At 34.2% G+C, this 13,751-nt stretch overlaps 1 protein-coding gene across 1 annotated transcript in view; it reads left to right on the top strand.

Moving 5' to 3' along the window:
- LIPI (lipase I) overlaps positions 1-8,171 on the top strand; it is a 48,089-nt gene extending 39,918 nt beyond the window's left edge. Inside the window, exon 9 of the mRNA XM_077117624.1 lies at positions 8,025-8,171. Coding sequence (XP_076973739.1) covers positions 8,025-8,112 — 88 coding nt within the window. The 3' untranslated portion in view covers positions 8,113-8,171. The remainder of the gene's footprint in view (positions 1-8,024) is intronic.
- Positions 8,172-13,751: the final 5,580 nt, after the last annotated feature.

Here is a 13,751-nt window from a genome sequence, read left to right as displayed (position 1 = left end):
GTTCTTAACATTCCCTTCTAATTGTGGATGCTAACAGATGCCTAGATGAAATGTATGCTTCATGTTAAATTACCTAGATAATTGCTGTAATCCTCTAGTTGCTTTTCCTGTTTAGATCTGTCTATACAGATAATGTGCAATTAATGAAAATTAGCACTGCCAAATTATTGGGACTGTGAACTATGAAATGCAACGCCTTATGGTCCAGATTAAACTGTGCATGCACTCAACAAGTAATTATTTCTCTGTAACAAACTGTGATACAGACCACAACATAGTTTTCCTCCAATATCTCCAGAAGAGTAGAACCTTAGAATTTAAGGGATATATATGATGGAAGTGATCTGGGATGACTTTTTGAGTAAAGTTGAATTAAAATTACTTTTAAAAACTTATATACAGTAAAATTTACTATTTTTGGTCTATAATTCTATGAATTTGATAAATATGCATATTTATATAACCACCACCACAATCAAAATACAGAACAGTTCCAATAATCCCTAAAACTGCCTCCAGCTGCCCTTTGTTTTCAACCCCGCCTTATACCATCAACTCCTGGCAAGCACTATACCTATTTCTGCCTTTTGCAGATGTCATATAAATGGAATTGTACAGTACATAGCCTTTTGATTATGATTTCTTTCACATAAATTAATGATTTCAAAATTCATTCATGTTGTTACTTAAATCAATGGGCTATTATTGATGAATAGCTTTCTATTGTATTTATCTTAGTTTCTTAAGTCTGCCAAAGCAAAATACCAAAAACTGAAAGGCTAAAAGCAATGGAAATGTATTGTTTCACTGTTTATAAAGCTAAAAGTCCAAAATCAAATGTCTGCAGGTCTAGGCTTACTCGGAAGTCGATAGGGAAGGATGTGTTCCAGCCCTCTCTCCTGGTTTCTGGTGGTGGCGGCCAATCCTTGGCATTTCTTGGCTTCTGGCATATCTCTGCCTCTGTTATCACATGGCTGTCTTCTGGCTCCTGTGAATGTCTGTTTGTGTAACTTCTCATTTTCTTATAAAGACATCAATTATATTGGATTAAGGATCCATCCTATTCCAGTATGACTTCATTGCAATTTAACTAATTCCATCTGAAATGACCCTAACTCTTAAACAAGATGACATCTATAGGACCAGAATTTTACACATGCTTTTTTGGGAAACAATTCAACCCGTAACATTATGGTTATACCCCGGTTTTCTTATTCATTTACCAGTAAAGGGCATATAGTTTGTTTGCAATTTTCAGTGTCAATGAATAAAGTCCTCATAAATGTCTGCATGCAGGTTTTCAAGTGGACATCAATTTTCTTTTTCTCTTAGGTAAATACCTAGAAGTGGGATTGCTGAGTTACATGGCAAATGCATATTTAACTTTATAAGAACTTACCAAATATTTTCCCAAAGCGGGTGCACATTTTACATTCCCACCAACAACATATGAAGGTCCCAGTTGCTCTCCAACTTTAGCAGCTTTTGTTTGTTTTAAATTTTAATTATTCTAAAAAACGTATAGAAACATTTCATTGTATGTTGAATTTGCATTTCTGCAATGACTAGTGTTGTTGATATCTTTTATGTACCATTTTCAATTTGCATGTCTATTTTGGTAAAATGTTGAAATAGTCTGCCTATTTTTTATTAGATAGTTTGTTTTCTTATTGATTATCTTTTTTTTTTTTTTTTCACATGGGCAGGCACCGGAAATCAAACCCGGGTCTTAGGCATGGCAGGCGAGAACTCTGCCACCATGGCCTACCCTCTTTTTGAGTTTTCAGAGTTAATTCTATATTCTGGATGCAAGTCTTTTGTTGTATATGTGACTTGGAATCATTTATTGCCAATTGTGTCTTATGCTTTCATTTTTATAACAATGTTTTTTCACAGCTTAAGCATTTTAAAATTTAGTGAAATCAAAATTTTCATTTATTTTTCTTTTATGGATTGTGATTTTGGTGTAATATCTCAGAGCTTTGCCTACCCTTGTGATTCTTAAGTAGTGGCAATTTTGCCTCCCTCCTTGAAACTCTGGATATTTAGAAACATCTGGATACATTTTTGGTTGTGACAACTGGGACAGGCATCTAGAGGATGGGACACCAGAAGTTCCAAATATTTTCTCCAATGTTTTCTTCTAGAATTCATATAATTTTGGGCTTACCTTTAAGTCTGTGCTCTATTTTGAAGGTTTTTTTTTTTTTTTGGTATAATGTATGAGGTATGGGTCAAGGTTCATTTTCATGAATATGGATGTACAGTTGTCCAGGATCATTTGCTGAAAAAACTATTCTTTCTTTCTCCATTGAATTTCCTTTGTTAAAAATCAGTTGAGCATGTTTGCTCTATTTCTAGACTTTATTTTGTTCCATTGATCTATTATGATTTTATTGTCAAAGCCATACTGTCTTTCTTGATTATAGTAACTTCATGTATGTTTAAAGTTACAGAGTCTGAGTACTCTAATTTTGTTCTTTTAAAAAAAATGTTTAGACAATTCCTATCATATAAACATTTTAGGATCAGCATGTCTATCTTAAAACATATTCTAATGGGACTTGATTTTGTTGAATCTATAAACCAAGATTTGGAAGATATAAATATATCTCCATTTATTTATATCTCTGATTTCTTGCAAGATTATTTTATAGTTTCCAGCATAAGAATCCTGTACATCTTTTTCACATTTATCCCTCTATATTTCATGAATTAGTGCTATAATAAAAGGTGCCATTTTAAAATTTTATTTTTAACTGTTCATTGCTAGAATATAGAATCATTTTTTCTCGTGTACATTGACTTTGCTTTATTTTCTTATTAGTGTAGTTTCCTTGGGCTTTGTTATGTAGAAAATATTATCTGTGAATAGAGACAGTTTTATTTCTTCCTTTCTTATCTGTATACCTTTGATTTATTCTTCTTTTTTTTGCACTTCTAAAGTACAATGATGCATGAAAATGGAGAGAGTGGAAATGCTTGTCTTGTTTCTGAGTTAGGAGGAAAGCATTTGATCTTCTACTGTTAAATATGGTTTTAGCTGTAGGAATTTAAATATGTCCTGTTTCAGTTTAAGGAAGTTCCTTTATAGTTCATCCATTTTTGCTGAGAGTTTTTACCATGAATGAATGTTGAATTTTGTCAATGATTTTTCTACATATATGGTGGCAACTAAATGATTTTTCTTCTATATGCTGATATGGTTAGTTACATTGAATTATTTTCCAACGTTGAACCAGGATTACATTCCTGGGTAAATGTCACTTGGTTGCTTATTAAATATTAGGAAAAGAATTCACCAGTGTAGCCATTTGGGCCTGGAGCTTTCCACTTTGAAAGTTTTTACACTATGAATTTATTTATAAGATATAAGGCTATTTTGAATGTCTCTTTCTTCTTGAGTTACTTTCAGTAGCTTGTGCTTTTCAAGGAATTTGTTCATTTTATCTAAACTTTTTAATTTATTGCAATCATGCTGTTAATAATATTTTATTAGCTTTTAATTTATGTAGAATATGTGGTATTCCTTCACATCTGGTGTTGTCATTCTTATTTATCTTCTCAAAGAATTATCTTTGGCTTTTATCGAGTTTATCTTCCTGTTCTCTTTTTCCTTGAATCACATTTATATCTTTATTATTTCCTTTTATCCTCTACTTTGGGTTTAAGTTGCTGTTTCTTTCTAGTTTCTTAAGGAAGAAACTGAGTTAATTGATTTGAGATTTTTTAATTTACTAGCAGTGGCATTTAGTGCTGCAAATTTCCCTCAATTTATGCTTTAGTAGCATCTCCCAAGTTTTGGTATGTTGTATTTTCATTTCAATTGAATTCATAATACTTTCTGATGTTTAAAAATTTCTTCTTTGAATTATGGGTTATTTAGAAGTGTAGTACTTAACATCCCAATATTTAGTGGAGCTCACAGAAATCTGTATGTTAATGACTTTTGATTTAATTCCATTGTGGCCAGAGGGCATATATTGTATGACATGGATCTTTTTAGATGTTTGAGACTTATAACCTAGCATATTGCCTACCCTGATAAATTTTTCATGTGTCTGAAAAAATGTGTATTATGCGCTTATTGGCTTGTTGTCTTCTATAAATGTCAAATTGGTTAATTTGATTGGGAGGGTTTTCAAATATAACTTGTCTTTATTGACTTTCTGGCTGCTTAGTTGATCAAGTATTGAGAGAAGTGTTTTGAAACTTTGACCATCATTGTGGATTTTTCATTTTCCTAGCTGTTTTCTCATTTTTTGCTTTACACATTGAAATTTTTATTATATAGTTCATAAATATTTGGCTTATTATTATTATTTTTTTACTTTTTAAAAATTTATTTGTATACTCTATGGCAGGGTCACATTTCATTCTTTTTCTATGTGAGTATGCCATTATTGCAGCACTATTTGTTGAATTTTGTTTGTTTGTTTGTTTTGTTGGTTTCTTTGTCTGTTGGTTTGCGAAGTGCTTGGACTTGGAATTGAACCCGGTCTCCTGTATGGCAGGCGAGAATTCTACCACTGAATTACCCTCGCATTCCCCTATTTGGCTTATTTTGTACTGATAATCAGTTGATCCCTATGTCATTTTATCATTATGAAATTATCTTACTTTTCCATGATAATAGCTTTGCTCTGACATGTGATTTTTCTGGTATTAATAGAGCCACTTCAGCTTTCTTTTGATTAGAATTACTGTGGGTCTTTTTTCTTTTTCTTTTTAACCTGTTTGTGATCTGTTTTTAAAGTGTGTTTCTTATAGGCATCATATAGCTAAATTTTGTGTTTTTATTACTTCTGGAGATCTCTGCCATTTAATTGGAGTATTTGGATCTTTTCATTTAATGTGATAATAGATAAGGTTGTGTTTAAATCTATCATCTTGTCATTTTGTGTTCTTTGTACCATCTCATCCTTGTTCCCCTTTTCCTCATTTTCTACCTTCTTTTGAGTATACTGAATAGTTTTATGATTCTATTTTATCCCTTTTGTGAGCTTAATAGATATGAATCTTGTTTCATTATTTTAATCACTGCTTTGAGATTTATAATATGATGTCTAATTTATCATAGTCTCCCATCAAGTGAATTTTACCATCTACACATGATGGTAGTATACTCCCATTTCTCCCATCTGTTGTTGTAATGCATTGTATTTGGGCATTTGCTAAAAACACTATAATATTTTGTATGATTTAAAAAATTATTCAATCTATTAAAGATATTGAAATAATAAGGAAAAATGTTATATGTTTATCCACATAGTGGCCATTTCTGGTATTCTTCATTCTGTTATGTAGAGCCAATCCCTGTTAATCCTGCTTGGGCAGGAGAGAACACTGTCCTAAATAATTTCTTTAAGGAATATTAGATGCAAAGATGTGGTAATATAAGTTATGTGAAACTCTAGAGAGAAAAAAATGACATTTTAAAAATAAGGAACATGTACCTCATGTAATTTGGTATAATATATGTGGATTTATGTGTAAATAAAAAATGAAATTGTACTTGAATTTTGGATAGATTTTACAACTGTATTTCGTTTATTATTTTTATTAAAGCTTATACTTTACCAGTGGAATGTGTTTATTTAAACTAATTTTCAGTACTGAAAGTATTAAAAACGCAATGTTCGGTGTGCTTTGGAGATTTAAAAACAGAGTAAAAACCTATTCTCTTTCCCCAGAAATTTTCTTGGAAATTATAGTGTTTTTTAATTTTATTTTTCTGTTGTCTGGGGAGAAAAAATATAAAAGATATAAAAATCAGAATTATAGAAGTGGAACAGTGTTTTTAACAAAATTAACATAGAAAACTAATTTGACTGCTTACACTATTTTATAATGCTGGTAGGAGCTTTGTGAACTATGGAATATTTACCATTATACATGTATTTACTATATTAGTGATTCGAAATGTTTCAGTAGTAATAGGATGGGGTCTTTTATTCTATCACAAAAAAGAAACAAAACACAGGTGTTTGAATATTGTATTATAAATATGTGAATAGGATGATTACTTAAGGTCTCAGTTAATTTATTCCCTAATAAGTTCATGATATACTTGTCCTACGATGACAGCTTAAAAATGGGGTGAATTAGGACAGATATAGGACACTGAGGAACATTCAGTAAACAAGGGATGTTGTAAAGGGGAGATACAGTATTAAAATAATTTTATATATATTATAGGGAATGTTCAAGTTTTTTCTTTACCCATTTCTCAGTGGAGAAAGAATGATATCTGATTTTTTCATCTCTATGTAGTTGCTCTAAAGATAGGCATGTTAATTTTTATTTCTGACAACTTAAAAATATATGTTTTCAGACTTCTAACAGATCTCATAAGATTGAAGCACTATCATATTACATTGATTGCTTTTGTATTACAATTAACATTTCCAGCTGCTTTTATAAAGTCAAATGGAATACACTGTAATATCCTAAATCAGCTTTTACAATTAAAGATAAATGTCTATATTTTATTACTCTTAAACACATCAGCAGATATATTAGCAGATATAGCAAACACAAATTGATTGATTTTACCTGGAAATACTATTGAAATTTTTTCAAAAAAATGTCCAGCGATGTCTTCAGTGATCTGGAAGGAGAATGGGAATTTCACTCTGTCGCTAGGGCACTGCACATGTTAAATAAAGGGAAGCTATCAGCACCTGCGCAGTTGAACTGAACCCTTTTCTTTGATTACGCCACTAAGGCTAACACAGGATATTTGAATTTATTGCTACCGTTTTCTCTTTTTGCTCCTTTCCTGCATCTCAACCAACCTTTCCTTATTTTAATGTCTAACTTTCTTTTCAGTGTTTTCAAGACGTTAATAGGAAGAGAAACAAATAATTGTGTCCTGGAGGAGTAATTTACACCATGACTTGATTTCTCAGAAAGCTTCAAATACTAACTAAACAATCTCTCCAAGATGTAGAATATTCCAGACATTTTAATTTCCAGTTTAGTAGGTGGCAAAAGAGGATTTATTGGATCAGTTTTGGTAAAATGTTTCTGTGCTGGTTTGAAACTGTTGTGTACCTCAGAAAAGCCATGTTCTATAATCCACATTCAATACTGGAAACCCCTTTGATTAGATGATCTCCACAGAGATGTGGCACACCAAGCTGTAGGTGTGACCTTTGATTAGATGTAGCTGTGACTCTGCTCATTCAAGGTGGGTCTTGATAGTCGACTGGAGTCCTCTAAAAGGGGAAACATTTTGGAGAAGAGACAGAGCTGACAGAGCCAACACAAGACCTAGAAATGCAAACCCCAGCAGATGACACCATCTGCCTTCCCATGAGATCCTAAGCAAGCCAGAACCCAGAGTTGTGTCCTGAAGGAGCTAAGTGAAGGCCTACAGATGGTTAGAGGGGAAACCACTGCCATTAGAAGCTGGAAGTGATGGGACCAGAAATAAGGACTAGCAGACACCAGCCTTGTGCCTTCCCATGTGACAGATATTGGCCTTTCTTTGGAGTTAAGGTATCTTTCTCTGGATGCCTTAGTATGACATTTCTATGGCCTTAGAACTGTAAACTTACAACTTAATACATTCCCTTTTTAAAAACCATTCCATTTCTGGTATATTGCATATTGGCAGCTTTAGCAAACTAATATAGTGTCTATGTAATTCACTTCAGCTCTTCCATGGTGGCGATTATGAAGTAAAGAGCTGCCTGCCCTCTAGGAGTTGAGTTCAGGCTTCAGCTATTTATTCTGGTATTCAACTCTATCCTCCATATTGTACAAGTATCCCAGTGACACAGCAAGGAGAAAAGATGGTGAAACCGAGAATTTTTTTCTTTCTCATAAGCATGGTATCTATTTCATCCTTACACAGCAAAAGTGTTGGAGTCGCAATAATCCTGTAGGTATGTTCTAACTCCTTGCATGGAGAACGAGCTTGTGCTAGGCATAGCATATTCTAATATGTATATGAGAAGGAAATAAACTTTCTTGTTTTACTAACAGCTAGTTTTTTCTTTTTTTTTTCTCTTTCATAGACCACCACTCTGCGCTTATAATTTTGAACTTAAAGAACATGAGGAAGTATTTCTCAGTCCAAGAACATGTAATTTAAGGAAAATATAACTACAATGCCTTCTTCCACCAAACATGACAACTGGACTAGTTTTTGGATTAAAGAATTTATAAATGGGAACAATGAAACAATTCTTTCAGAATGCATCCTTCAATCTGGGATTTAGATATTTTTACTTCTTGAATACATTTTTAAGAATCAAAAATATAGAAAATAAAAAATGCAGATGGTAAAGAATTCAGGATATTCTAAAAGCTTTTTTTATTTCTTGGTTTACCATATTTGCTTCCTGAATCAAATATTTACCATTAAATGTTTACATTTATTATTGCTGATAAATATTTGTAATAAATAAGGAAGGTCAGTGCTGCAATATGTTGTCTAAATATTATTCTAAATTTCTCAGCTATATTTAAAAATATTCATAGATACATATTTTTAAATTTGTAAATCTGTCCTTTGAAGAATTCATTGGATCAATGTAAACTTTGTAAAAATAAATACACTTTTGATTTAATTATCTACTTGGCACTTATATAAGTGCTGTGTAAATAAAGGCTCTGTTTCTCTCGTGCACAATAACGTATGGTGACATAACGCTTAAAGCCGAATTCCAGCCCTACTACTTACCACTGATGTGGCGTTAATTTACTCACTGTGTCTTAGTTGCTGTCTCGGTTTTCAGGCTGCTATGAAATGAGTTGGTTTAACAGCAAGAGTTTATCGTTTCATAGTTTTGGAGGATGGACGCCTGACCTCCTGGAGTTAGCAGCATTCCGGCTGGCTAGTAATTCCCAGGTCTCTGGGCTTTTCTGTCACTTGAAAAATGGTGATTCCTCTCCTTTCTCTTCTGGGTTCCCGCTGACTTCCAGTTTCTGGCTTCTCCTCATAGTCTTTTCTTTTATAAAACCCCCAGTAATATGATGAAGCCCCATCCAGATTCAGGTGGCCACACCTTAAGTAAAAATAACATCTTCAAAAGGTTCTATTTCCAAGGGGCTCATACCCACAGGAATGGGATCAAGATTAAGAATGTGCTTTTGCCTGGGACACATAATTCAACGTAGCACAATACATAGATTGTTTTTGGTGAAGATTGATCCTATAAAGGACTTTGAATATAGTTTGGGCATAGTGAGTTGTATATCTGGCACAATACGAAAAGTGTTTAAAGAAAACACTTGATACATAACCCATTTAATCCTTACAAAAACTCTAATAATGATGAAACTGAAGCACAGATTGGTCGTCTTGTTTACCCAGGGTCACACTCAGAACTGGATTTCAAACTCAAGAAATCTATCTCTAGGATTTATGTTCTTAATCACTATATTATATGTTTCCACAGAGCTCAATACATGTTAGCTGTCATTAGCTATATTTAAAAATGATCACCTTCAAAACAATAGTCAAATGTCCTTAGCATTCTCCCACTTACTTGTTCAGTCCAGGAATTCCTGAGCCTGGGGTCTTTCTAAATTACTTCTGGGAGTCCCTAAAGTTTGCTTTACATGTGCCTCTAAACCAGTCTGTCCTGTACAGTCACAGTCGCAATGCGTTTCCACCCCAATGTGATGTCCTTTGGCTCATTAGCCACTTGAGGGTGACTTGGGGCCATCACTGATGCCAACCTTGATAGTACCAATATCTGAGTGCCCTTGATGTTTTAAATGAGTATTCCAGGTAAAACAAGGAGAAGGCTCTTTAGTTTTTCCTCTAGAGATTTAGGTAGCTCTACTGTGCTACTATTGTCTGACACAGTCCTTCATGGAAACAGCTCTTTCAATTTCTGCCTCAGCCCTTCCTTCTGCATGCCTTTGACTCAAGTCCACAGAGATACCTTGCCACTTAGCCATTTGTTCACAAACTTCCCACCATATTAAACAAAAACAGAAACCTTCATATAATTTGATTCTTCCATTGCCCTCCATTAGTTTTCCAAGATTACCTGGACTATTTTTAATCTTAGTTTGTGACATTAATGACATTTAGAGTCAAAGTTTTAGATATGCTATCTATAGTTATGTTACCAGGATCAGGAATCTTGCTCTAGTATTCCTCATCAGCAAGGGGCTCTGTGTAACAAAAAAGAAGACAGAAGCCAACTTGTCCATAATATTGAAGGATCCCATGACCCTTATAACTGAATCTTTCTTGCCAAAGGTGAACAAACCTTCCAAGGATAACTTGAAGACATTACTTACAAAGGGTTCGTAAACTCCCATTTTATAACATCTTTTCCCATATCCTCCTGTTCTAGTTTGCTAGCTACCAGAATGCAACACACCAGAGATGGAATGGCTTTTAATAAAAGGGGATTTATTTTGTGGGTTCTTCAGATAAAAGGCAGCTAACTTTCCACTGAGGTTCTTTCTTACGTGGGAAGGCACAGGATGGTCTCTGATGGCCTTCTCTTCAGGCCCCTGGGTTCCAACAACGTTCCCCAGGGTGATTTCTTTCTTCATTTCCAAAGGCCTGGGCTGAGCTGCGAGTGCTGAGATAAGGTATGCTGAGCTGCTTGGGCTATGCTACTTTGTGCTCTCTCATTTAAGCACCAGCCAATTAAGTTAAACATCATTCGTTGCAGCAGGCACGCCTCCTAGCCGACTGCAGATGTAATCAGCAACAGATGAGGTTCACGTACCATTGGCTTATGTCCACAGTACCAGAACTAGGCACGTTCACCTGGCCAAGTTGACATCTGAATCTAACTACCACACCTCCTAATTTTTTCTGCTTTTTTCAAAGGAAAGGTCAACAAGGAATGCTAGAGAGGAAGCTAGTTTTGGTGAGGGTGAGGTTACTTCTTTTGATTCTGAAGTTCATAGTCTTCAACCAATATTTTTAGCTCTATTTGATTTTCCAAATTTTGGGAATCCATCAAAATTTGAAGAAAAGAGGGGAAAATACACTTTTCTGGGGACCATAAGGGAGCAGAGGTATTCTATAGCAATTATGTGGTACAATAAAAAGAACAAATAGCTAATATGCACCAAGTATGTTGTGCCAGGCTGTCTTGAAGACTTGGTGTTCTTGTTCAGATACTGAAAGAGGCAGAGGGAAGAGGTTTTAAAATTCTTTATCCTTCAAGATGCCAACTCAGTACAGGCCGTGGACTCTCACTGAATACTGCCTTCCAGGTGGTTTGGTTGTTCTTAGTTTAATTTTTGGATTTAGCCAACTAAAATCATCTATTACACAAATAAGATATTTGTGGGTACCATTGTTACCCACAAATGGTAAACTGAAATGGAGAGTTGACACACTGGATGGCTAACTGGATTTTGGTTGTTTTTTTATAGAATAGATTTTTCCTTTTTAAATAAAATGCATTATCCAGATAGGCTGCAATGTCATTCTAACTTACCAGATAATTGATCAGTTTTTGTGTGCTGCCAGTGTAGATGAAGCATAACTATGCAAATACATTTATAATTAGTTTTATCCATGTCAGTATCTTGGTGCATCCTAACACTTACTACTTATAATAAGTTAATCCTGTTTTCTCACATTTTTACAATAAATATGATAAATACATAATGAGCATTCACTCTGAACCAGTCAGTGTTTGAAGTCCTTTAAATGCCACATTTCATTCATTCCTTACAAACGCCCTGTAAGTTTTATAAGTTTCTTATCCTCAGTGCTCGAGGAGAGGAAAAGAAAAAAATCCTTTGGAAACTTGACAATGGACTATTCTTGAAAGAAATGCATTTTGTTGTGTTTTGATTGTTACGTATTGGATGGTAAACATTCTGTAAATGTTTATAGAATGAATACATGAATGGATGGATAAATAGAAGGAAGACATGCCTTTTGAAAAGAAGCATAGACCAAAAACTGGAAGCCTGGCTCTGAGAAACTGTGATATAGTTGGTGAGTAACTGTCAGTTGATAAGGGGGTTAATGAATGTCACCATACTAGCAAATCAGCATATGCCAGTTTCTGGAATGTGCTTTTAGGATCTTAAGATGACATTGCTAAAATCTTTCAAATAACTGCCCAACCGATTTCTCCATGTGGGATAAATGACACTGTCTATGAAATCTATAGCTTCGAAGTACATGTAATATTTTCATTCATCATTTTTTCCCCAGTGAACATGTGAGATTTGTAAAGAGTAGAAAATATGAGAGGTGAACAGCTGGTTTTGCAGATGGTGTTGTTGAACTGAGTTTGGATTTCAGTATCCTGGCTTAAGTTTTTGGAATGGAAGGCTTTTGGCGAGGGGTAGAATTATATCACACAGGGACATGGAAGAATGTGTTTATATGCAGGCTAGCAGTCAAAATTAAAGTGCTTTAAATGGAACATAACATTGCAGAAAGTGTTTGAATATTCAAAGCAACAGACCATCTACCCAGATTCACCAGGACTCTTGACTACTCACTGCAATTCCTGGATTCTTGGATCCCTACCAGCACTTTCCTTGGTCTTAGCTCAGATTTTCCTTCATACCCTGGTTCTCACCTAGGCCCTTTCTTAGCTTATTCTCTGGTTGATTTGTTTTCTGTCCCACATTCACCACTATCTTTTTTTTGTTCCCAGAGATTCTATTTCATGTTGTCATTACAGCATGGGATATTAGTTCTTTGTTTACTTCTCTGTCGCTATCACTAGAATCCCCTGAAGAATGCCTGGCCTAGTTCAGGGACTCCATAAAGCATTTTTTAAAATTAAAAATGCAAAATTAAATACATGAAACAAGATTTTTTTTAGCTTAGTGCCAGAGAGTAGGCAGAGATTATTGGTTGTAGGCTATTTAGAGGAACAAAATGTTACAGGTGGTTCAGGTTAGAGATCAGAGAGCTCTCCGGGTACAGCAACTCTAAGACGATTTACATCCTAAACTCTTTTCAAAGAATGTAGTAAAACCAGATATTAAAATTAGATGCTTTTAGTCAAGGCAGTTATAGTATTTAAATATAATTTGCATTTTATTTTATTTATTTATTTATTTTGGCATGGGCAGGCTCCGGGAATCAAACTCAAGCCTCTGGCATGGCAGGTGAGAATTCTGCCACTGAGCCACTATTGCACCGCCCAATAATTTGCATTTATAACTGATGTTTTGAAAAAAATCTCCCATGTATGTTGGTAAAATGTTATTCATGAACGCTATAAACCTGTAAAGGAACGAAACTTTAAGTCTTTCTTTAATAACTCTCTAGGAAAAGAAACCATTCAAAGGCAAACAAATTCTGCGCTGGCAGAGCTTCTGAAATCAAGGGCACCTTTGTCAGTAGAACATGGTATAGCAAGTTTTTAAAGATGTTTTACTCTTCAAGAATTGGTATGAAAAATGATTAACTGGGAAAACAGCTGTGGCAAAAGTTTTCAAGATAAGAATTTCCAAAGTGAATAAAGAATGAAGAACTAGAAAGTCACCTAACTTTTAGCAGAATACTCTTTGAGCAGGCAATATGGAATAAGGAAAGAGACAGGGAGAAGGGATTAGAGTTTATAAGAATACATTTTATTTTAATGATAAAAGTGAATGTATTCTGAGAACCATGTGACATAGGACATTGTCCCCAAGGAACTTTCATTCTAAATAAAATGATATAATTTCTCTTAAACAATGAGTTAACAAATGGAGGCACTATTTCATTCAATCTTATTTTCCCACAACATTTCCCATAAGAAGACACTTGTCCAATGTCTATAGATTTCAATATAGACAGTTTT

The sequence above is a fragment of the Tamandua tetradactyla genome, chromosome 10, assembly GCF_023851605.1.
Source record: "Tamandua tetradactyla isolate mTamTet1 chromosome 10, mTamTet1.pri, whole genome shotgun sequence".
NCBI lineage: Eukaryota > Metazoa > Chordata > Mammalia > Pilosa > Myrmecophagidae > Tamandua > Tamandua tetradactyla.
This window is presented reverse-complemented; position numbering and strand designations above follow the sequence as displayed.